A 24877-nucleotide genomic window follows, 5' to 3' on the forward strand; every position below is an offset into this window, starting at 1 on the left:
GAAATACACTCTTACACATACGTAGCATTACTTCCTAATCTGTAAAAGTAATATTTCCATTACATGAAGAAACGTACATAAAAGCATAAGATGAAAGCGTCAGCTGCCAAGGCTCTCTAAGTAAGAAATAACCGTGTATGTTCCGTTTACGGGCTAATAAAGCCAATTAATCGATATCAAGACGATCGCCAGGTTTCACTTATCGCAAGGTGAATCCCCGTTTAGCATTGATCCCCAACGATATATCATTACTTTCCACTTCGATTCCATCGCCATTATGGATGATACCAATAGTCAAGGTCACTTTCCCTCAAGCGTACGTCCACCTGTAATCCGTTGTTTCACCTCTCATGCTCGAGAAAGTGCATCGAGCGTGTAGTTCTAGATAATAAAAATTTATTCACGGACCAGTCACTGGAACTCACACAGAATTTTCCTTTTTCCAGGATGTTGTGGCTGTGTCTAGCTGCGTTGGCTGCCACCGCGGCGGCGCAGAACTCCTACGATTTGGATGGAAGAGTACCATATCCTGGCAAACCCTCCAGCCTGGGACCACTTTATGCTACCGCTGCTCAAGGATTCCGTGATAACAGTTACGAGGATAATATCGTGACGCCCACACCTACGCCAGCGTACAGGAACCCTGGTAGCCAGCAATCTGTAAGTGACGAGATCGAAATTATCTACTGAGGCCCTTTTTGACTTTGTGCATTTCGTAGACGCGTTTCATGGTTTTTTATTCAAATTTAACTTATTCGAATTTACATAATAACAAAAAATAACAGGCACGCATATATTTGCGTAGCCCTTTGGCAGGTATTTTTATGTAAAATACCTTTTCACATAAGAATCACCTGTGTTCAACAATTTTCAGAGCTGCAAAATCGAAAATGATCATTTTCTGACATTGGGGGGACGAAGGTATTCTGACTGAGTAAAAGTTGCTCCAATTTACGATACCTTTTTTTTTCCTTTCGCTTCGAACATTCTCGCTTTCCGATCCTGCTCCGATTTCGAATATTGTTCAGTCCGATGAAAGAAGTCGGATCACATAATATTACGTTACACGTTATGTAAAGGCTTACGTAAAAATAACCGGTTGCCCCAAAGAGCACCGTCTCTCACGTGAGTTTATTCCCTGGGCGCAGCTGCGTAACAAGTGCGTGAACTTTCATGAATGGTTCCACGTACGAAAGAGATCGATTTCGCGATTAATGAGCCATAAATGTATATTTTGTTCGCAGTTGTATCGTAAACCATCGTTGGACCAAGGACAGATCAGGGTGAACGGACCGCCAAGGGGTGGTCTTCGTGGTCAACCACAAAATCCACAGGTAATCATCTGTCTGTAATTGAAAATCACGTAATAACCAATAATAAATCGTAAGAGATCGAATTATTCGATTTGTCTCGCGGTAAGTGAAAGCAGTCGAAGAAACATCCATTGTTCGCGGTTTTGTACAAATATACGTGTTGCGTAATGGCCGAGAATATTACGATCGAACGAAAGAAATCGTATCGCGAACGACGAGTAACCGTTTCGCTTCGTTTTCTCGCGAACGACGGTTTTCGAATAATTACGATCCCCGACACGACCATAGAAATTAAGTAATCATCGTTTTGCGGTCGAACCAATTTTCGCTGGCGAAGTTATTAGAAATGTATCATTTAACTCTGGATGTACTTTACGGTTGAAGGCCGACGCTGAGGAATTGGAAGAAAAGGAGGAGCCCGATCGCCTGACCCTTCTGCTGCCGCAGAGTAAATTCGATTGCGTGAACAAACAGACCGGATATTACGCCGACGAGGATCTGAACTGCGAGGTATTCCATTACTGTCAGGACAACGCCAAGCATTCCTGGATCTGTCCCGAGGGATTCACGTTCCATCAGGTAAACGATCGATCGAAAATTCTCAACACGCTCGACGTCCTTTGAGTTAACACCGTTGAATGCCTCATCGAACTAGTCGAGTCAGTAACTAGAAGCAAAGGAAGGTGATGACTAAACTGCGGATGTTTATGCAAATTTACAATTTTACTTATCAGTAGTACAGCTACTGCGTCCAAAAACAAATGAATCAGTAAAAATCATGTCGTACTCGCACTTATCAGTTAGGGTCTTCAGTGAATCAGGAGGTTGGTCATCCAACATCAATATCCTGTCCTCAACTTCTCCCCAGTAGGCCTCGATTTGACTCCCCATACGTCATTACTGATTAATCCTTCGAGATAAATTAATTTCGTTTAAGGAACTGACTAGACAAATAAATAAGTAGTAAATTACCTGGCTAAAGCACCTGATCTGATCTACGGTCGCACCAGCGCTAACCTTTTTCTTAAACGGTCCCCCGGTCTGGTGAAAGCGCCCGCGAAAATAAACTTCACGTTACACCGGTACAATTAGCCAACCTCAAATGCCATTGATAAGTAAATTTCACCTCTCGCGTATATACATACCTACGTTCACGGTTTCACCCGGCCACTTCCGGTCTGCCGTGTAGCCGAACGGGGCAGCCGAGGCCAATCATAAATCGCCCGATCGGTTTCCTGATAGCGGGCTATCGTTATACGTTTCCGGGATAATCAGTCCACGCCCGTTTTCTCGGATGAAAAGATGAAAATAACGGGACCACGGAACTCCTTTCTCCTCGAGGACCCTGGGACCTCGAACTTCGAACGTTTGTCACGAAACATGAGTATTTGGAAAATCTGTTTTATCGTCTGGTTCAGATTTAGCTCTTTAGATTGATAAAGCGTCTGCGTAGATTTGTGAATTTCATTTGAGTTACGATAAAGTTCGTGTATACAGGATTCCTGTATTCAGAGGCTTACTATCGTTTCTTGTTACAGGTTCACCTGATCTGCATGCCACCGAGCGGCGACATTAATTGCAAGAAGAGCTCGCAGTATCACTTTGTCAACGAGTATCTGTACAAACCATTGAACTTGGCGGAAGCCGAGACAAAACCGAATGTAACATTGAGATACAGTGAAAGATACTTCCCCGCTGATATTCATGCTGACGATCACGAGGTTGGTGACTATCAGATCACACCAACCGCCCCGCCAATCCGTCGTCCATCGCCACCGGTGAGACTCTATTGATAAATGCATTTTTTTTTAATCTTTCCATTCGTCCATCATTTGTCTCACCCAAATTTACATTTAAATTATACCTATACTAACGTATTACTTATACCTAAACTTTAATTACCACCTACTTTTAGCCACCATTTGTATTTTATTCATTTCACTCCTGCCTGACACCTTGTCTCTGGTTTCCTTAACCATTGTATTACTCTGTTCCTTCCACTATCTCTTCTAATCGTATGTTTTTATTATCCATCGCCCTGCAATCTTCTACTCAATGCTTTAAATTCCTTAACCCTTCCTTGCATAGTGTACATGTCCATTGATCTTCCTCCCTCCAATACTTATTGGATTCCTCCACACTACCACACATCGCTGAGGTAATTATTTTCTGGCTACTTACAAGATACGAGTATGGTTTTACCTTTGCAACTATCGAAATTCGTACAACGATCCTCCTGACGATGAAAAAATATATAAAATGATTATAAAAATAATTCTACGCAGGTCTATGCCAACCCACAAACCGCACTGAACAGTATTCCAGCCGCGGCTCGTCCACAGCCAACGGGTCTTCCACAGTTTCGTTTACCGTTGAACCAGGTGTTCCGTAGCCCGGAGGAAGTGAACATTCCTCTTCAAAACAGACGCCCGCAGCCGCAGCATCAACCCGTGAGAAGGTATCCTCAGGTTCGACCTGACGAGGAGGAGTACGAGTAATAATACCTGATTGGCAGCATCAATTGAAATAATTATCATTCATCGTCCATACTCATCGTTGCATATATATCAAATCGTTAACTATATTTGCTGGAATCCCATCGTAATTCTCGCGTCGAAATTGAAAAACAAAAACGAATGAGGAAATTACTTGCTGTATTTATTTGAACATAGCTGTGTAGGTATAGAAATTAATCGTAGAATATAAATTATTCCATGTTCTCATTCATCATTAATCCGTGAAACGCCGTTGAATCCCTTGGATCGAAATGAGATCGAACATTTCCCAATTAGTGATCAGCACCACGAAGAAGTATTTATATTTGTCCGAGTTTATGTAAAATTTTGCCCGATAATTATATACCAATGTATCCGGCGCAAATGATCCGCGATAATTGTAATGATGTTTGTAAGCGAGTAATGCTAACATGTAATGCGTAATCGATATTAGCGTAACAGTGATGACCAATAAATTGTTATTGCGTTATTTTTAACAGCGCGTTAGGCTTTCATGGATATTACGAAATAATCGAAGATTATGGTATTGATTCGTACAAGCAATTACAATCAAGCCTGCGAACTTATATGAACTTGTTTGTCAATAATTAAAATTTGAACAGGTGGCGCGCGTAAGCGGAGAAACAGTCAAATCACCATTTAAACGTTTATACGCGTATTGCAAATACAGAGGTTAGAACTTAAACGTAATTAAACAATGTAGTTCTAAATTCTCATCGAGAAATAATATCGAATCTAGATACATGTACTTATCTATTAATAAAAAAAGGAATGGATATTATGCTTTATACAACGTAGTAAGTGCAGTTGCAAAGAACATCGCAATGTGAATCACATTGGGTTCTTATTTCTATTTTATCCTTCCTAAGTATCCACCCGTGCGTAAATTAAAAACAAAAACAGTAGAGAGAAATATATAACAAGTCGCAATTTTGTTTAGTATTCGTTCTTCATTTAATCGAACAAATGCAAATCTAGAATGTTCACAGTTCCTATTTACGACGTTTCGGTGTGTAAGGCGCCGCCATATTGTTTGCTACACTACCGCTTTCAGAAGTAAAAAACTTCTGGGGTTAGAACGTAGTGTCGTCAGTTCGTCGGTCTCTCAATGTTCGTTTGGATTTGTTCCGTGTTTGAATCGATTTACGTGGTTTCGTCGCTTATTGCCCGTTCTGTGTGAACAACGAGAACTGAATAATAGATTTTCCACGGTGTATGCCTAATAGTCGTTACTGGCACTGTTGTATACCCTTGATAAACGACATTCGGTCAGGAAAAATTTCGGAACATGGCTGCTGCCGCTGCTGCTGCTCTACTCGACGAGCTTATGGGAAGAAACCGAAACGTTCTTCCCAATGAAAAACCTAAAGAACTGAATTGGGAAGATCCGGAGGTACGTCACCGATAAACATTAATTGTTCGACGGCGTGATCGTTAACCCTGAACGGACAGCCTGGAACCTTCGTTCGCGTCGAGAACTAATGCTCGTGGTGTCCACTTAAGTTTATCATATTTTCTGTTGACGAACACCATCTTAAAATGTTTATTTTCTATTTCAGTTTTGCAAATTGTATTTAGTGAAATTTTGCCCCCACGATCTGTTTGTTAATACAAGAGCTGACTTGGGTGCGTGTTCCCGGGTACACGACGATGAGGCCAGAGAATTGTTTGAGAAAGCACCATACTCGTACAGAAAGCAACAATACGAGGACGAATTTATTAGATTTTGTCAGAGCATGCTGAACGAGGTTGAGAGAAAAATCATAAAGGGAAAGCAACGGTTGGCTCTTATTGGAAGAACAGAAGCGGTGAGAACAATTTTGAAATAATTTCTTGGACTTAGAAGATTTTAATGGTTTTCTTGTAATATTTTGCAACTGCAAATGTAACGAAAAGATTAAGAAAGTTTGATGTTCATTTAGCCTACTTTGACACCAGCGCAAACTCAAAGAAATGAAGAACAGATTGCTCTGTTAACTGAGAAAATTAATAAACTGGTAGAAGAGGCAGAACAAAGTGGTATACAAGGCAATGTGGAACAAGCACAAGGCCTAATGAGATTATGTGACCAATTAAAGGAGGAACGAGAAACACTCCGTAAATCTAATGACAATAGTCACTATAATCAAGTAAGTATTATAATTCATGGTGCAATCGATCATTACAAGAATATATAAAAACGAAGGTAATTTCGTTGTAGACTGCTGAATTGGCTGCTGCGCAAGAAAAACAAATGGAGGTATGCGATGTATGTGGTGCATTTCTTATTGTTGGTGATGCTCAGCAACGAATTGATGATCATTTAATGGGTAAACAACACGTTGGATATGCCAGGTTAAAAAGTGCCCTTCAGGAAATTATGGTAATTTGATATTTATAATATCAAAGTTGTATACAGTTAATTAAGCAATTTCAAATATTAATATTAAAAATATATCTTTTGCAGAGTAAACGCGAGAAAGCAAGAGATGAAAAAGAACAAAGAAGAGAGGAAGATAGAAAACAAAGAGCACGTGCTAATGAAGATCTTGATAGACGAAGACGAGACGGAGACAGAGACAGGGAGTTTGTTAAATACAAGCATAAAATGCAATAATTATTTATTGGTAACTGCATTTAGAAATTCTGGACATAGAAGTAGAAGCAGATCAAGAGATAAACACGATAGACATCGAGATGATGATAATCACCGACGTCATCGAGATAAAGGTAAATATCAAATACAATGATAGTTAATAAGTTCGTATCACTAAAAACTACATTAACCTCTCAGGAAACCGTGATCATCGAAGTTCGAGTCATCACAATCGTCGCCGCCATCGATCTAGAAGTCGAAGTCACAAGTAACTACTCTTGTTTGGTTAGTGAGTGAGAAGTAAGCCAGGTATGCACTAAACAATATACCATATTCGTCTCAATTACTGTACAGGTTCTTTACCAGGTGAGTTTCATTAGATGCACATAATTTATACATGATAATTATCTGTAATTTTGAAGAATGGCATAGTCACAGCGAGCCAGTCTCTGGTCCTGCCAATTAATCGGAGAAACACTCTTACTAAATTTCATATGGACCTGATTGTACAGCGTTTAATTTTCAAAGTGACGAGCTTGCTCTATGTAACATTGCACTGAAAAAAAGGTGCATCGAGGTAATGTCGAGCAAGGAGTAGTAAAAGTCGTTCCCATACGAAAGGTATTTTTATCATGTAGTATTATAGATATTGTCTACAGAGCAAGATAGGAGAAGGTATACCTATGCTTGCTTTGATCGGTCTAATGTCTTCATAGGGTAAATCAATTATATAATTTCAACGACTGAATAGCTTTTTTTATCGAAAAGAAATTAGTGGTTTAGTGGAGGAAACAGTGCCTACTTCCGTAGACCTGCCACAGCAGTGCCCTGTGTGACTGTGACTATACAATCCTAGCTTCTACTACGCATTTCTGAGGTATTTATATCGGAATGATAATACCAAACATGTCCTTTTATTAGGAAGTTTAGACATTTTGATAAACTGTGATCTTTATTTTGGAGCGATACTCGAGCGCTTAAAATTACGATAACAAACTCCTGCTCTTACTTTCCTTATTCCCTAAATTGCAATTTATTGAAGCATATTCAGTTTAAAAGACGAGCAATCTATCTACTAATTAGTGAGGGAAGTTACGTTATGTAGGTCCAATCGAACAATTTTAATAATTCAATTTGGAACAATGAATCCACGTGTATAGTCCAGATGATATAATACCGCATTCAAAATAACAGCCGTCCGGCTATGATTGATGAAACAACGAATAAATTGGGCTTATAAGTTGGCATATAGTCGCAAATCAGTAACTGTGTATTCTTCGGAACTTTATTCATAAAAGTTCATGAAATATTTTATCATGTATCATGCAGAACATTGTTCTTCCCTTTGCATGCATTTTTCTCCGTTATTTTTCGTTCTGAGAGACAGGACATGGACGAAGTTCAGTGTAATTTTCTAATTAGAAAATCATAATCTTTTAGCGTCATTGTACATCGATTTGATGGTTGAGATGACAGGTCACATAGAATCATGTATTATGTATGATGCTCCGAGGAGATCCCTTTTAAATCGCATCTTATATCATTCGTTTTCGCCGTGTCCTTCATTTCGGCTTGATAGAAGATTCATACTTTATGCCCGTACTACATTTGTGCGATTCGTGTTTGCTCATAATAAATCGTTCACACATTAAACAATCTGCTTTTTGGAACAACTAGATATACAAAACAGAATACAAAAATAATAGCTTTCAACAAAAACTCGTCTTATATTGTTACATTGGGATGAAAGAAATCTTACTCCTGAAAGACAATCATTGGTGCTTGTAATACTTCAATTGGAAGAATATTTTTTCATTATTTCGTTACATTTATTCCATTATACATACTATTCCCAATATAAAACATAATTTTGTCATAAAAACTACTTTAAAAAATTTCTACATCACTTTCAACTTGTCATTTCTTACAACAATTTCTACATTAATCATTAAGTGTCAAATTATTATTGATAAGAATATTACTGAAGTTAAATTATTTGAATCTTTTACTGACTGTGACAGTTATTCTTTCTGTTTCCAATGTTACAATCGAAGATGATCGTTTATAATTTATTGTCTGCTTTTCCACACATGTAGCCGACAGAAGTATGATATTTTTTTTTTTTTTTTAATTATTTCGTATATTAAGGCAAAGTTAACAAATAATATACAGATACACATTATCTAGGTGTTTGGTAATAATCAAAATTAATATAAGAAAAAGAGTACTGGAAACACAATTTCTAAAAGATGTGTTGTCTATTTTCAGACGAAAGAAGACATACCATGGGGATGTAACCAATACAACAGGCTCACTTGCACACTGCTTAATGTAATATTAAGGTAAAGATTTTGCATAATCTACAAATTCAAACCGAATCGTGATTTTTATACAATTGCGCCTGAGTTACTTTCCATCACATCGCGCTGTTTTTAAATTAATTACGGAAAATAAATTCCATGAAGTTCGTTTCTTAATTACCGTTGTAAACGACGTGTTACACACATCGGAAGTATGTTTAAAGCAGATTTATTAGCAGTTTATTCATATTTGATGCAAATGTTACTTTTAGGCTATCTGTATATACATATTAAAACAAAGACATCAAGGTAAATTGTCTATAATTTGCATTGTAATACTCGTGAGATTGTTAATTGAAATTAATAAAACAGTACTGCAATGAAAGCATTAGGTTATTTTTTTTTTTAAATACGTACAAATACTTCTAAAATAATTAAAACCCAATGATTATAAATGAATCGGTAAGATTGTATGACATTGTACAATATTCAAGAAACTGTATAATTTATTAAATAAGTATGTACATCAGTAATACATTATCAAGCGATAGGATATACTCTATCCAAATACTGTACATAGTAATATTTGCTATAATACAATTGTCTGCTATAATCAAATCTTTATACAAACTAAAATACTGTACATCAAGTGTAAATATTTGGTTGAATAACCTTTTAATTTGATGTGTATGGTGTTTACTTCTATCCAATTCCATGTAGACAAATACCAAGCAATCGGTCTATCATTGAATAGAATCAATTTTACTTAAGCCCCATACTTTTTGTAACCTACAAATAATACATTGTTTAATTAGTGTGATCTGTTTTAGAATTGTCTTAACAATAAAAACGAAACATTCGAGAAACATTGTTCTACCTCTTCGTATACAGTCCAAGCCATGGCAGTCACTAATGTCCTTCTTAACATTCGTGGAACGATACCTTTGAAATATCCTAACGCACCGTATTTTTTATAAACCCTAAATATTGCACTGCGAACGTCTTTGAACTCGTCTGGATATAATTGCATTTTTGTTTTAATCACATCGGCAGGTTGTGTCACAATGGAAGCAAATATTCCTGCTAGTATTCCACAACTGAAATGAATTGGGGCCGATGATTTGGCGCACGGTAAATCTGGAAATAAATATTATTTGCTGTAAACCTTATGTAGAAATTTACTTAGCATTTTAATACAAATTACCTGCTTCCACGACGATACTTTTAAATCGGGTATAAAACATAAGATAAAGACCACTAAACGGAGCGTCTCTTAATAACGTTGGTATTAATCCGCTCGAAAGACCTCTCACACCCTCTTGCTTGTAAATTAATTTCAATGCTTCCCTTATACTATTATATCTATAAACCTCGCTCTATAACATGAAATAATTGATAAATATTTCATTTTCATGCAATCTTTATTTAATAAATTATGGTGTTCGTTCAGTTCATTATCAAAAATAGAAAGAAGGTAATGATGTAATTATGCTTACTTCAAAACGTGTTTTCACTACTGTTATTGGAATTAATAAACCTCCGGACATAGACCTTGCTGTAATGCCTAATAACATGGCTTCTGTAGGTGTGAGTGGATCTTTTAAATGGAATGTGTGTTTCAACCAATGTAACGATGAAAAATATAATCCAACACCAGGAATAACTCTGGTTATGGACTAGAAAAAAAAAATAATTTTCAATAAGTTCTATTCTCCAATGTGCTTGAATGTAGTAACTACTAAATTCTTACCGGTGTTATACCCCTCCAAAGTCCAAACACATTTTCTTTTTTGATTATTTGGATTACAGTTCCGATTGTTCCACTTTTTGGAGTACTAATTGAAAAGAATGTTGTAACATCAATTTAGTATAAAATGATTGAAAACTTGAAAATCCATTATTTTTTACTTACTCAAGATGAAGGTTCACTCTACTTTGAAGTCTTGTTTTAATAAGATCTAATGGTTGAAACAAAATAGTTGAAAATGTTCCAGACACTGATCCAGCGAGAAAAGACTTCAAAATAGGGTACTGAAAGAGTAGAAAACATTTGCTTATTGGATTCTACTTCGTCTATACAGTATTTCAATAGATAAATTTTCTAGGTAATGATTACATTGTAATAAAATATGTAGATATGAATATATCAGTGACTGTCATTGCAATGATACATCTCATTGCATACTATCTTGCACGAGTTTGCTCACGTGAGTTATAAATTTCCTTCAAGAGGTCAATATAGTTATTATCTCGAGAATAAAGTTCCATGGGTTATCATTAATTATGAGAACAATTTTCGTCTTTTTAAGAGCATGATATACTAATTGCATGTGCTAGTTCTGAAGTGTTATCAATAACATGTAATGCATCATAAGCCATACCTATGTTATATGGAAAAATTTTGTTATATTTAATTATATAATTATTCATTATAGCATTGTATCATGACAACTATAACTAAAAACTTAACTATGCTTAAATATAAAAGTTGCTCAATTTTCAAATTCAGACATGGTCAAATTGTAAATGCTTTTAATTTTTTAATAATGTCATGTATATAATAATCGTAGAATAGATAATTTTTTATTTTCTTTTTCAGCTTGTACATGTAAGTGTGGAGCATCATATTCGCAAACTCATAATGCCAAAAACACACAAGACACTAAATAGTGAATACAGTTCAACATTTATCATCTCCCACCCTGCATACCTCTTATAATTAGAGGGTTTTTTTATGGAAATATTTAAATTATTTTGATTTTTAATGTTCTATCATGAAAAATAAATTGTATTTAATGCAATTAACATTCCAATTCTAGTACATCTGTATCACCCAAACAATTAAGGAAAGCAAAATACTACACATGATTTTATTACAATATAATAATTTCTGATACAATTATTATTAAATAAAATATAGTATTTATATCATTTATCTTAAAAAAACTTATTGCAAAAATATATATACATTATTATATACATAAGATCCAAGTAAATTATATATATACAATTCAAGAAATTTATACTTGAAAATACATATAAAGGCTGAGGTACTTACAGTTCCCACAGCCTCCATGACAGTACAAAATGTACTGGAAGCTTGGAAAATAAATATATTTGCAAGTGCAATAAACTAAACTATTTCTTAGTAAATCACGAGACTTAACTAAACTTTCCTTAATGCTTCCTTTGGTGTCACTAAGATACTGAATACATTGAAAACGTGACAGCTACTTACATCTTCTCTTATCTGCGTTTCACCACTTTCGGGGTCAACAGAATAACCCTGCATATCAAAACATGCTCGAGTAAAAAGTTCAAGACTATCAAACTGAAACGTGAATTAAACGTGACTTAATATCAAACGTGACTTACTCCATTACATGTTCTATCTAACGATAGTGGAATCTAAAAGGATATTTTTCTGCACTAATATACAACTATTTAAATAGTTTATTGTGTAATAAAATGATTAAAATACAAATGACTGTGTACAAATATAGCTAAAAATGTCTTACAATAATAAAATACCTACTTATGATTAATTTAAAAAATTAATACCAATATATATAAATATAATAGATATGTCGTGGTAGGTTAGAAAGAAAAATCTAAAATTGAAAAAATTATAGGTACTTCGTTTCTCACGTAATCACTTTTATTTTTTACAACTATAACGTCTATTTATTGTTCTTAAACAATAAATATGAATATATCATTGCACAAACACACGTTCATACGTATCAATAACACAAAAATATCATCAACACTATTGAATGACGCAGAAGTGTCAATAATCATACGACTGATAAAGTTTTCCGTTATCAAATACTAAAGAGTCATTGTGTTTCAGATTAATTTGCCTTTGATGTTTGTCGATGATATGCGTATAATCGCATGTATTCAATGACGTATTGTTTACCCCAAATCTGCAGTTGTACTTCACAACTAAAAAACTAAGAAATCGGTCACAGCAAAACTCAGAAAATCACAGTAGATCCATTTTCTTTATGACCATGTAAAAATACATGGTTGAATACACAGATGGTATCCATATTGTGTTATCAAGGGAATAGATAATGCCTGAAATAGAAGTACTTAAAGTGCTATTCAAAATAGTGAACTTTAAAATAGATACAAATATCATGTTATTTCAAGCAATTTATATATCTGATATATAAAACTATATATTTGCTAGCAGATAATTGGATGCTACAGTTCCAGAATTGAACTATACAAATTCGAATATACTCTCAAGGAAAATCTACAACGGAAACGAGTGCTTCTTTTTAAATCTGTTATATTAAGTTTAATTAGGTCTATCAATAAGCAGAGACTGCAATACGTAATGTATTATTTGTTTCAATAAACCGATAATACAATTTTATAATTAGAAGACCGTACTCTTATTTTTTTGCTTTTTAAATATGGCAGTTCAATTTACTTAAAAAGAAACAAAATTCGATAAAAAGAAATAGTAGATTCCTTGATGTTGCATTTAGCTTTATATTTATTTTAGTGTTTTCATTATCTATAATAATATGTATTTACATTACGCACTGTCAGATATCATGTTTACCTGTTTTTCATGTTTACCCTCATGTTTTTGAAAACACATGTGGTTTTATTAAAACTATAAAATAAAACTTTTTATGAACATTTTTAAAAAAGAGACATTAGAACTGCAATACATAATACTTTCAAAATATGTAACGTGCATCTTGAAATGGTTTGAATTTCCGGTTTCGGCGCTGCATTCGTTCACGCCTAGTTTCCGCAGGAGGGATTTGGCTGAATCGGCCATTTCTTTTCCATTCGGAACGGTGTGCAGTCGCATACTCGTCCGGTTGAGTAAGTAAAATATTTAATTTAATTGCTCTATAATATTGAACTTATATCAATTAAAGTATTAAAAATTGCAATTAACTCGAAGAAGATTTAAATTAGAACAATACTTTTCTGTTTTTCATTGTAATTTTACTAGTATAAATGAAACACTTCGTCTACACCACGTGTTAAGAAAAGGTTACTTTTTATTCAATTTCAATAAACTCACTATATTATAATAATTTCAATTAGCGGAAGTATGTTGAATAATAAATGAGCTTAATAAAATGAAATATTTTTGTCACATCGCTATTGCCGAATTGGGTATTGCAATATGTTCAATAATTTTGTCTCGCCTATCCTAGTTTTATTAGACGGTTATATCTTCTGTAGGTAACGGCTGTACAAAATGGTAAACGGACGAATTCCGTCAGTCTTCTCGAAGACTTATGTTACACCCAGAAGACCTTATGAAAAGGCTCGTTTAGACCAAGAATTACGAATTATCGGTGAATATGGTCTTCGTAACAAACGTGAAGTATGGAGAGTTAAGTACACTTTGGCAAATATCAGAAAAGCCGCTCGTGAGCTACTTACTCTGGAAGAGAAGGACCCCAAACGTCTATTCGAAGGTATTTCTTGAGTAACTTATAACAACCTTATAATCTACAATAACACGTCAGCTTAATTGAACTCATATTCAGTTCAAATTTTTTATAACTTTTTCGGTACGATCGTCAACTTTAGATTAAATAGATGATGAGTAGCATATCTGACACCTCTTGTCCTAAAATTTTGAGGACATATTGTTTACACTGAGTAATGATAGAAAATTAGTATTTATATTTTGTACTTCTTCTTTTCTTTTACTGAAGTTTCCAATTATTAGGTAATGCCCTGTTGCGTCGTTTGGTGAGAATTGGTGTATTGGACGAGAGCCGCATGAAGCTTGATTATGTGCTTGGTTTGAAGATTGAAGATTTCTTAGAGAGGCGTCTTCAAACCCAAGTATTCAAATTGGGTCTTGCTAAGTCTATTCATCATGCACGTGTACTCATTCGTCAACGTCACATTCGGTAGGTTTTGTTAGATGCAGAGGTTTTGTATGCCTTAATAAATGGGCAAGAAATATCTGATTCCATGCAGATTGTTTCTAATCTTTAAGGCAATATTAAAATCCTGGATAATCACCAGATTAGAATTAATTGATACTATTTTGGTTTCATGACCAGGAGACATGTTTCAAAATTAACATTTATTCTTAGTATCACTGTGTCCTGATTATTCGTACACTTTGAAAATAATAGTCTTTTGACTACTGCAGGTATCCAAACAATTTTCCCGTTTGAAAGACCAAAATGTTTACGAAACTGCGACTTTAAATATGGATGGACAATTATGGTGTTAATGTTGAGAGCTGTTTTTGTTTCAGGCAGGCCACTTAAGTGTTAGGAAACTGGCACTTAACGTCTGTCATTGTACTAAAGGATTCATATATCTTAATAATAATTGGTATATTCTTTGAGCATTAAAACAACTTCACAGTGATGTACTAGCAACTGAAAAGTATTTCCGTTAATAAGTATAGGAATGGAATTAGAAATAATATATCTTGTTACAGAGTGCGAAAACAGGTGGTGAACATTCCATCCTTCATCGTCCGTTTAGATTCACAAAAGCACATTGATTTCTCACTGAAATCTCCATTTGGTGGTGGCAGACCTGGCCGCGTAAAGAGGAAGAACCTACGTAAGGGAAGTGGTGGAGCTGCTCCAGAGGAAGAAGAAGATTAAACAAACATATAATACTTTAATAAGTATGTTTTAAATAAAAAAAAAAAAAAGAATTGTAATTCTAACTTTATCCCACTTTCACCTGCAAAACACATCTGTACATACAGTTATTCAAGCGATAATAATATTACTATTTAAACAATTCGTATTCCTTGACCACAGCAGCAGCTTAACTTTTAATCAATTCTAAGCTTACTCCGGTGCTACTTCTGTCCTTCGGTCTCGACTTTAGCCGTACCATAAAACTGCCGCATAGTCTATTATACAATATGTCTTATGTTTTTATGCTGCAATAAACTAGCTTCTACTCATAGACATGCTATGAGTTCGCTCCCCAGTTAGTGTAGAGTAGAAATTGTATGAACTGCTATTTCGGAATCAAGTCACAAATGATTTGATCACTGATTTCTCATAATCAATTCTGATTAGTGGAGAACATAACAATCCTTGCATGCATCATATAACTTGTATTTCATATCAACGACATCAAAACAAAAATGCGACTCGCAACGTATAAAGTGAAGGAATAATGAGGAACAATGAAAAATAATGAATAGATTAATGATTATAAATTGTAATCCATATGTATAAAATGTTGTATAATTATAACAAATCATTCTTTTATAATTTCTTCCTTTCTACTCACTTTTAAAACCGCAATAGTAATCTAGAATTCATTTACAAATCATATTGAGTATGTTTTTTTTAAGGATCAAGAATTTGTCATTAGTTAGCAATAATAGTAATGCCGCAAATTCGTATGTTGGTGTTACCTACAGGAATTTTATAATTAATCATGTACAAACTTGCACAAATGAAATTATTGATAATGATTAATGCAATAAGTGTTAACGATAACATCGAGTGGTATCGTTTATGATCGTTTATTACAAACCAAATTGAACCATAAACGTAACTTTGACCACTTCCACCTATCATAGGTTGTGCATCAAATGCAAGTGGATAACTCGTTGCCACTTTCGCTTCGTGCGCTCAGAGGTTTCCAACATGGCGAAGAAAACGTTGGCGGATAAAACGCCTCAAAACGAAGATTCCGTGAAAAATAATGAAGATATATTGAACGACGATGAAGAGCCAAATTTTAGTGATTCCGAAGGATTTGTCGACGATATCACCGACGAAGGTAAATCAAATTTTTCGTGTATGACACTGGATACAAGTTGCGGTACAATGACTGAAGGCATGGCTACGTATACTCTCGCAAATGTGGCACGCGACATAACCTTTACACTCACGAGTTCTTTATTAGTATTTTAGAAGAATTCATTGAAATTTGACATATATGCCATACAGAAACTACTCGTGATAGATTATCGACAATAAAAAATAAGTATTCGTATTTTGTATGATTATAGAACTTCTAGGCGACATATTAAAGCAAAAACCCTCAGAGACAGATGGAGTGGAATCGGTGATTGTTATTGACGGAGTTCCTCAGGTTGAACCAGAAAGATTGGAAAAACTTCAGTCTGTAATTAGCAGAGTCTTAGGAAAATTTGGCACAGTAGTAAACCAACATTATCCCAAACATGAGAATGGATATACAAAAGGGTGTGTTTTCTCTCTGAAGCCTGATTTCATAATATTTTTCTGTGGATTATGTTGTCATTAGATTAGACGGTTTTATATAGAAATATATCAAGAAACATAAGTAATTGATTTTATTTAAAGTACATTGAAGATATATAGTTCTATTTCAACTTGTAACTAAAAGAATAAAAATACGTGACAAGATTAGTTCCATTCGAACAGTTATAGTAGGATAAACAAGGATAATGTTTATCTGTATACAAATGGAAGATTAATCTTGGCAACAATATAATTCATTGAAAATCATTTTATGTTTCTGTAACTAGATAAGATATTGTACGTTTTATTTTTTTATAGGTATATATTTCTAGAATATAATAATCCTCTGAATGCCTTAACAGCTGCTCAAACTGTAAATAATTACAAAATTGACAAACAACACACATTTAAAGTAAATTTGTTTACTGACTTCAAGAAATTTAAAGAGATCTCAGAGGAATGGGAACCACCAAAACCACAACCATTCAAAGCTGCCACAGATTTACATTATTATCTCTTAGAACCAGACGCTTATGATCAGTTTTGTGTTCTTTGCGGAAATGGCCCCTCTGTCACTGTTCAGGTTTGGCAGAATTCTGCCCCTGAATCGACATTACTCGAAGAACGTTCCGTAAGTAGGTAATGCGAATTTTTTTATTTACATCATATTTAATCATTACTTACTTCCAACAGCGTTGGACAGAGACTTATGTTAAATGGTCTCCTCTGGGAACATATTTGGCAACATTTCACAAACCAGGTGTTGCATTATGGGGTGGCCCTCAGTTTTTGCAACAAGCAAAATTCGGTCAGAAAGGTGTCGAATGCATTGATTTCTCGCCTGGCGAACGTTACCTAGTAACTTATACTCCTCGAACTGATCTCGGCTCTGATCAGAAGCGACTTGTAATCTGGGATATTCTAACCGTTCAAGAAAAACGTTCGTTTCACGCGGACGGTTCTTCTGTGTGGCCGATTTTCCGTTGGTCGCATGATGATAAATATCTTGCTCGTATGGGAGAAGATATTTTAAGTGTTTATGAAACACCGGTATGGTTCTTTTTTTTTCAAATGCTGTACACAACATAATACAGTTATTAAAAATTTTCTAAACGTAAACTCGTTATAAATGTTCAGTCGTTTGGATTACTGGATAAGAAGAGTATAAAGATCCCTGGAATCAGAGATTTTAGTTGGTCTCCAACAGACAACATTCTTGCCTACTGGGTACCAGAAGATAAAGATGTTCCGGCTCGAGTTACTCTTCTTGAAATTCCAAAGTAATAAATTTAACAGATCTACTGTGCATTCGATTTATTACACAAATATTAATTATTACGTTATTTCAGTCGTAATGAAATACGTAACAAAAATTTGTTTAACGTAGCCGACTGCAAGATTTATTGGCAAAAGTCAGGAGATTATCTTTGCGTGAAAGTAGATCGTTTTGCCAAACGTAAGGAAAAGACGGAACAGAAGTACACGGTATTTATTCGACAAATGTTTAAAAAGTATGTAATAAAAAGTATGTACATTGTGTGTGTAATCGTTTCTGTATTCTTATTAACAGGGTATGTCGTACAACTTTGAAATCTTCCACATGCGAGAAAAACAAATTCCGGTAGACAGTGTAGAAATAAAGGAACCAATTCACGCGTTTGCCTGGGAACCTATTGGAAGCAAATTTGCTATTATTCATGGAGAGATTCCAAGCGTTAATGTCAGTTTCTATGAAGTGCGGTTTGGTCATCAACCTGCTCTTTTAAGTAAGTCTCGATAAATATATAATGTAATAAACTATACAATATAAGTAATATTTCTTTTTTCTAACAGAGAAATTTGAGAAAAAAGCTTGCAACCACTTGTTCTGGTCACCGTCCGGACAATTTATTGTCCTCGCGGGATTGACAACCATGGCAGGAGCTTTGGAGTTTATTGACACTAACGATTTTACTATTATGAACTCAACTGACCATTATCAGACTTCAGACGTGGAATGGGACCCTACCGGACGGTGAGAATACACATATTTTTATATTCGTTTTTCCACGATATTGCTTCAGACTTCTATTAAATGATAGTAAGAATGGGCGTAATATTTAAATAAATTACATAATAAAAATTACTTAAACATCTACTCTGTTACAGGTACGTTGTAACAGCCGTTTCTAGCTGGAAGACTGGGGTTGATAATGGATATTGGATATGGACGTTTCAAGGACGCATCTTAAAGAGAGTGAATCTTAACCAGTTTAATCAGTTATTATGGCGACCGAGACCGCCGACGTTGTTGACGCTCGAACAAATTAAAGAAATCAAAAAGAACTTGAAGAAATATTCTGCTCAATTCGAGAGCAAAGATCGTATGCGATTAACACGTGCCTCGAAGGTACTTCTATTAATTTAAAATGGTATACATTCAAAATGAATGCAATGCAGATGCTAATAAATAAAATCGTTTTGTAGGAATTAATTGAGAAACGATGCGCAGCCATGAAGTCATTTGAAGAATATCGTTCGAAACGTATCGAAGAGTATAATAACCAGAAGAAGCGACGTTTAGAATTACGTAAAAGTATGTATATAAGTAATTTTTTTTTGTTTTAAGTTTGAACTATTTAGAACTGTAATATTGAAACGGTTTCTTTTTTTTTCAGATATTGATACAGATGAATTAGATTCTGATTCGAAGAACGTAGAGGAGGAAGTAATCGAATTTTTCGTCAAGGAAGAGACATTCGTTATCGACGACAAATAAAACTTTGTGGAAGAAATTTTCCTGTCTGCCATTTTTGGAAATCTCTAGTGCAAAACCGATTCAATCATTTGTGTAAAGTGTCATCGAAACAATAATCTTCCGGAGTCACAATAACTGTGACTCTCAATAGTGGACAATGACTATTCTAAGTGGTTATGAACAGTTTCTTTTATATTACTTTTGCACCCTAATTGGAATCGTTTCCGTCGCAAAGACATTTGGTATAAAACGTCGCAATCATAGTACCATAAAGTTTTATCACGTTCCATACAGGATAGTATGTCAATCAGAAAATAATTATTACCAGTATAACCACAGAATAACGTACTTTTTATTTATCGAACCCATATTTGTTTGATACATTCAATCGATTTTATTTATAATTGAAAGGGAGACTAGATTTTCTTATTTATATTTTCTTACTAATTTTAAACATACTGTACATTACATAAATAACGAAACTATGTACATTAAAACACGATCAATTTGTTCTTATTTACATGTTTATTTTGTAGAATGAACACATTACTGTGTCCATCGAAAAGAATTTGTATAAATTAATTTCATTTTTGTACAAGTTATATATGACCTAAATTATGTACGGTAGACATTCCACGGGTTCAAAGTATTACTTTAGAAATAATATCGAAATAGAACGACCGCGACACATACCCAAGTCGGCGGAACTCTATCGTGCTCGGTAAACGTTTTTTTTGTTACTGGCTTCGCACATGAAAACAACCGTTCGTGTTCTTTTTGCAATTCAGTCTGCAGCTTTTCATTTTTTGTCACCACAGCAATCTGAGTCTCTAAATCTTTGCTGACTGATCTGTAACCTGAAATTAGTATTTGTTTATAATTATTTTGTAACTTTACGTTTATGAAACTCGAAGATTTACCGAAATTCGGAGATCCAATAAGCGTAAGGCTAGGTTTCTCTTGACCCGGTAAAGAATACCATAATCCTTTCGCATGGTATGTCCATCCTGGTCTAATAAATTCCCACAAAGTCACCCTTTTTTGTTGTCTCATATTATTGCAACGTTTGATAAATGATTCCTCTATTTTTGTATAGGCTGCTGGAATTCCTCCAGCAACTCCTTTTGCAGCTAAACACGATATTTATTTTAAATTTGTCAATTGATCAAGAAAATTTTATTCTGTCTGTATAATTTCAACTTACAGAAAAAGCCATTAGCAGTTGGATGTGCTGTTAAAAGATGACATGTTCCTTGGCAGTTTTTAAGTAACGCATCACTGTATTCAGAAGTTAAATTAAAATAACCTGTTGCTAGTCTAAGCGTTGTACCTGGTGGTGTCGTTTGTAAGAGTTTTAATGTTATTTGACTATCATGATAAATGTTTAACTGACCCATTTGTATCAAAGGGAAGATCCACGTATCTGCGTTTGAATCTTTTCCTATCGAGACAACTCTAATTAAAATTTTTCTTTCAAATCATTTATACATATATAACTAAAATAAATATGTATTTATATACCTAGTTTTTCAACGTTGGAACATTTTTCTAATTCCCTTTGGAAAAGAGATTTCACACTATCTGCAGCGTTTTCAATGAATTTTAATGATTTATCTTTAAGGGGATGAACATTTGTGGTGGAATTTAATACTGTGGTTCCATCTGGTTGAAGCAGAAAACTGAATTCTCCTACTTTTTCAACTAACTCATTATAAAAATCACAAAGTTCTTTGCAATCCTCAATTACAAAATAACGATCTTGTCTATTTGTGAAATAATCGTTGCTAAGATTAGCACTAGAAAGAATTAATATTGTTTGTCAATTTGTATATATTTAAATACTCTTATGTAAAATGAAAAATTTGAATACTCACCCACTAATTATTAAATCATTGTCTACCAAATATAATTTCATATGTTGTAAACCTACTAATTCATTGAAGCGATCTGGCATTATCATCTTTAACAAGCCTCGTAGCTTAGGGGTGTGGTACAGAAATATCTGACAGCAATGACCATATTTACTGTTAAGCAATGGCTCTAACATTTTACACGAATTTAATTTACCTCTAGAACCTCTCATGAAATCTAACAGAAGTTTAACTTCAACATTACCATTACTTAGAGTTAAAGCCTGACCTATAGCTTGTACCTATACATTAAAGGAATTAATTTTTTTTCATTACGATCTTTGTTACTATGACGCATTATCATCTATTAAGAATTCTTACTAAATCTGATTCTAGTCTCCCAGTACCTAAGTACAATGATGCAAATGTTATTCTTCTTGTTGCATTTTTACATTTTTCTAGAAGAGTTGAATAAAATATGCTCGGCTCGTGAATTATCTTAATCTGAAACAAACAATCATTGAAATATCTGTAATTTCAATATATTATATTGATGTTTCTACCTTAGACCCATTTACAGGGAAACAAGGAGCAGCCTTATACAACCAAGACAATGTATGTAATTCTGGCTGTACCATGTCAACTGCAAAAACTTTCTCCTCATCTAACATAGCAATCTGTGTGATGTTTCTTATTACAGATGACCCTATGTAAGTGCACTTCAATTCTGTTTGGCTAGTCATCAACAGCTTCCTTGAATGAAACCTACGATATTATTTTAAGATCAAATAATAGTATTTATGCTTCGATCATACAACTAAGATTACATCAGTTTCATTCATGAAATGTCAAATATTATTTATTTAAAACAAACTTATCAATGGCCTTACTAATCAGATCGCAAATAAAATTTTCGTGTTAACAAATGATTACTATCAAATACATCATTTAGCGTGTCGAATGTCATTCAAATACTCTTTGACATTTCATAAAATCAATTAGTAGGAAAACGTGTTGTACAGTTTCTTTTACGTCAAACGTACGTATTAAGGTTAATGCACATTTATTTAATTTTAATTATAAAATTTAATACGACATGCGTAATGTTCAATTCCTCCGTATTCTACTCACTGTTTTAAACCTTTCCAGATCAGACCGTGCATGGGTAATTTCTCAAATAACAAAGCATCAAGAAATAAACGTTTTAAATCACAAAACCGAACTCTTCCCTCTATTTAGAATACGCAATTCAACGCGCGCAATCTTCTGGACTTTTCATGCAACATACAAAATCGTATATTTCTTCTTTCTATTGTACATTAAAATAATCTTTTGAAAGGCCGTTTTATTAAATATGAGGAATTCAATGACATTTATTTTATAAAATTTGTATTTTTAGAGATTTCAATGTTAGCATTTTTCATTATAATAGCATCATATATTTTTACTTCATGCACTTTATTACGGATTTCAAGGTATGATCGGAAAGGTACATGAAGTGTATTTTTGATAAACAATTTATCAAATATTCTTATAAATAGAAATGTACATGATACACGATGCCAAAACTGATTGGAGTTCGGAGTATACTTGTATACTCATGCATGATCGATCCTTTATCAATTTAAAATTTTAAAGATTTTAGCTGGCCATCTAGTACAGACTTATATTTATATGTACATTACATACATACATATTTAAACTTCCATACGGTATATAAGAACATCACATTATTCAGAATAAATATCTTATACAATAGTAAATTTATAATGTACCTGAATATTAATTACCGCTAAAATAATTTATGTATGTTATTTGTTATTTAGTGCGTGTCTATACTAGAAGGACCCATGAAAGATAGAAAACGATCACATACGATTTTTACAATACATTATTCGGTAATGCACGTAATTTTTCAATAAATTACAAATGTGTTATGATTTATGATTAGATACGTCGTATTATTGCAATTGCAACCCAAAATAATTATTCTTATAAATAACTTAAAATATTAATTTAGTATACTTCGCAGTACTCTAATTTATAACATACTAGAAATACTAAACTATTATTATTTTCACTGTCGCTAACAGCTCGTTTATATAATTTCTCGGAAGCAATAATGAAAGAAAATGACTTAATACTTATGAAGTAAGTAAATACATGATCCAAATAGTATCGCGTTTGGTCTCATTTTAATAAAAAAATTTCATCACTATTTAAATAAGATTTTGATAAAATAATCCAAAATAGTTTGAATAATTCCATTAATGTTTTCTTACTAATGAAGGCTGTTAATTCTTTCAGAGTTTAAGCCTACAATTAATCGAGATTTCAATACAGTTCAAAAATAACTCGACTCCGTCTTTCACGGGTCTGTCTTTCGAGAATTAATCTTTTTTTGGCTTCCAACTTAGTTTTGCGCTCGCAAAAGGGAAGCCCCTTGCGTGTTGTATACAGTACTATCTTCTTGCTGCAGTATTGGAAAGGTATGCCCCTGCTTTGTCGTTTAAGAGCTGCCAGCGACCCCTGCTGAGCAATCTATCTGTGTAAGAGGGACCAAACAAGAACCAACAAAGCAGGCAGTATGCCTTTCCAGTACTGCAGTGAGAGGATGGCACTGTATATACATTACTCACTTGACTGGTTCTACGGAAGAACCCCCCAGTAGTAGGATTAAACCCTAAATCTTAAACATTTAAGATTTAGGGTACAAATCTTTCCGAACAGTAAGGGTGTATTTTGGGATCTCGTTTGTGTTATCTAAGAAAAATTGTCTTAAACCTTCGATCATTAGCTGTATATAACGTGGTGCTTTTTCACCATAGAACATTAAACGTTCAAATATATATTTTAATTCTTCCTTGTCATTATCTTGGTATCTTGGTTCAATTATTTCCTTCTGTTCTTCAAAGTCGTTTACATCCATATTGTCGTCATTACTTTCTTTATCTTCGTCACCTTCTTCATCCTTATTGTCATCATTTTCTTTATCTTCGTCACCTTCTTCATCCTTATTGTCATCACTATTTTCTTTATCTTCGTCACCTTCTTCAACCTTATTGTCATCATTATTTTCTTTATCTTCATCACCTTCTTCATCCATATTGTCATCAGTATATTCTTTATTTTCGTCATCTTCTTCCTGAACCTCTTCTTTCTGGATGAAATAGTTACTTTCTGCTTCCTCGCATGCTGACAAAAATTCTGTAATGTGTTCTTCCGTGGATATATTTCCAGTAATGCTGCTGATCATGTCTTGCAGATCACGTTCAAGTGGATCTCTTTCTTCAATTTCTTCAGAATTTCGTAGTTTAATAATTTCACTCCAAGCATTTCTTACATTTTCAGATGTTATTTCGTTCCATGAATTATG

At 34.1% G+C, this 24877-nt stretch overlaps 5 protein-coding genes across 6 annotated transcripts; 4 read left to right on the top strand and 1 right to left on the bottom strand.

Moving 5' to 3' along the window:
• Positions 1-447: 447 nt before the first annotated feature.
• LOC107194124 lies at positions 448-3811 on the top strand. Its single transcript, XM_015583691.1, has 5 exons — positions 448-660; positions 1245-1334; positions 1698-1892; positions 2852-3091; positions 3599-3811. The coding sequence occupies exons 1-5, from the start codon at positions 448-450 to the stop codon at positions 3809-3811; spliced, it is 951 nt and encodes a 316-aa protein (XP_015439177.1).
• Positions 3812-4914: 1103 nt separating this feature from the next.
• On the top strand, positions 4915-9052 carry LOC107194013 (luc7-like protein 3). The gene is given in 8 exon segments (XM_015583569.1): positions 4915-5222; positions 5389-5637; positions 5752-5958; positions 6030-6191; positions 6276-6418; positions 6420-6538; positions 6603-6713; positions 8673-9052. Coding segments are annotated over 7 exon segments (1059 nt in total). The 5' UTR covers positions 4915-5117; the 3' UTR covers positions 6677-6713; positions 8673-9052.
• Positions 9053-9251: 199 nt separating this feature from the next.
• On the bottom strand, positions 9252-11996 carry LOC107194014 (solute carrier family 25 member 38-like). The gene is made up of 7 exons (XM_015583570.1): positions 11943-11996; positions 10617-10735; positions 10455-10539; positions 10201-10380; positions 9909-10080; positions 9582-9841; positions 9252-9493 (listed from the first exon to the last, which is right to left on the bottom strand). Exons 1-7 carry the CDS (start codon positions 11994-11996, stop codon positions 9467-9469), a joined length of 897 nt encoding a protein of 298 aa, XP_015439056.1. The 3' UTR covers positions 9252-9466.
• A 1521-nt stretch (positions 11997-13517) lies between these two features.
• Positions 13518-15325, top strand: LOC107193991 (40S ribosomal protein S9). Of its 2 annotated transcripts, none has more exons than XM_015583541.1 (4): positions 13518-13555; positions 13925-14163; positions 14421-14607; positions 15153-15325. In XM_015583541.1, the coding sequence occupies exons 2-4, from the start codon at positions 13941-13943 to the stop codon at positions 15322-15324; spliced, it is 582 nt and encodes a 193-aa protein (XP_015439027.1). In that variant the 5' UTR covers positions 13518-13555; positions 13925-13940; the 3' UTR covers position 15325. The 2 variants fall into 2 exon arrangements, with proteins under 2 accessions (XP_015439027.1, XP_015439028.1); XM_015583542.1 differs by lacking the exon at positions 13518-13555 and adding an exon at positions 13626-13729.
• A 989-nt stretch (positions 15326-16314) lies between these two features.
• Positions 16315-20070, top strand: LOC107194025 (eukaryotic translation initiation factor 3 subunit B). The gene is made up of 11 exons (XM_015583581.1): positions 16315-16468; positions 16701-16896; positions 17233-17545; positions 17608-17964; positions 18052-18194; positions 18264-18399; positions 18485-18680; positions 18748-18928; positions 19063-19303; positions 19381-19489; positions 19572-20070. Exons 1-11 carry the CDS (start codon positions 16333-16335, stop codon positions 19670-19672), a joined length of 2109 nt encoding a protein of 702 aa, XP_015439067.1. The 5' UTR covers positions 16315-16332; the 3' UTR covers positions 19673-20070.
• The last annotated feature ends 4807 nt before the right edge of the window (positions 20071-24877 follow it).

The sequence above is a fragment of the Dufourea novaeangliae genome, unplaced genomic scaffold (assembly GCF_001272555.1).
Source record: "Dufourea novaeangliae isolate 0120121106 unplaced genomic scaffold, ASM127255v1 scaffold21, whole genome shotgun sequence".
In the NCBI taxonomy this organism is placed as follows: Eukaryota; Metazoa; Arthropoda; class Insecta; order Hymenoptera; family Halictidae; genus Dufourea; species Dufourea novaeangliae.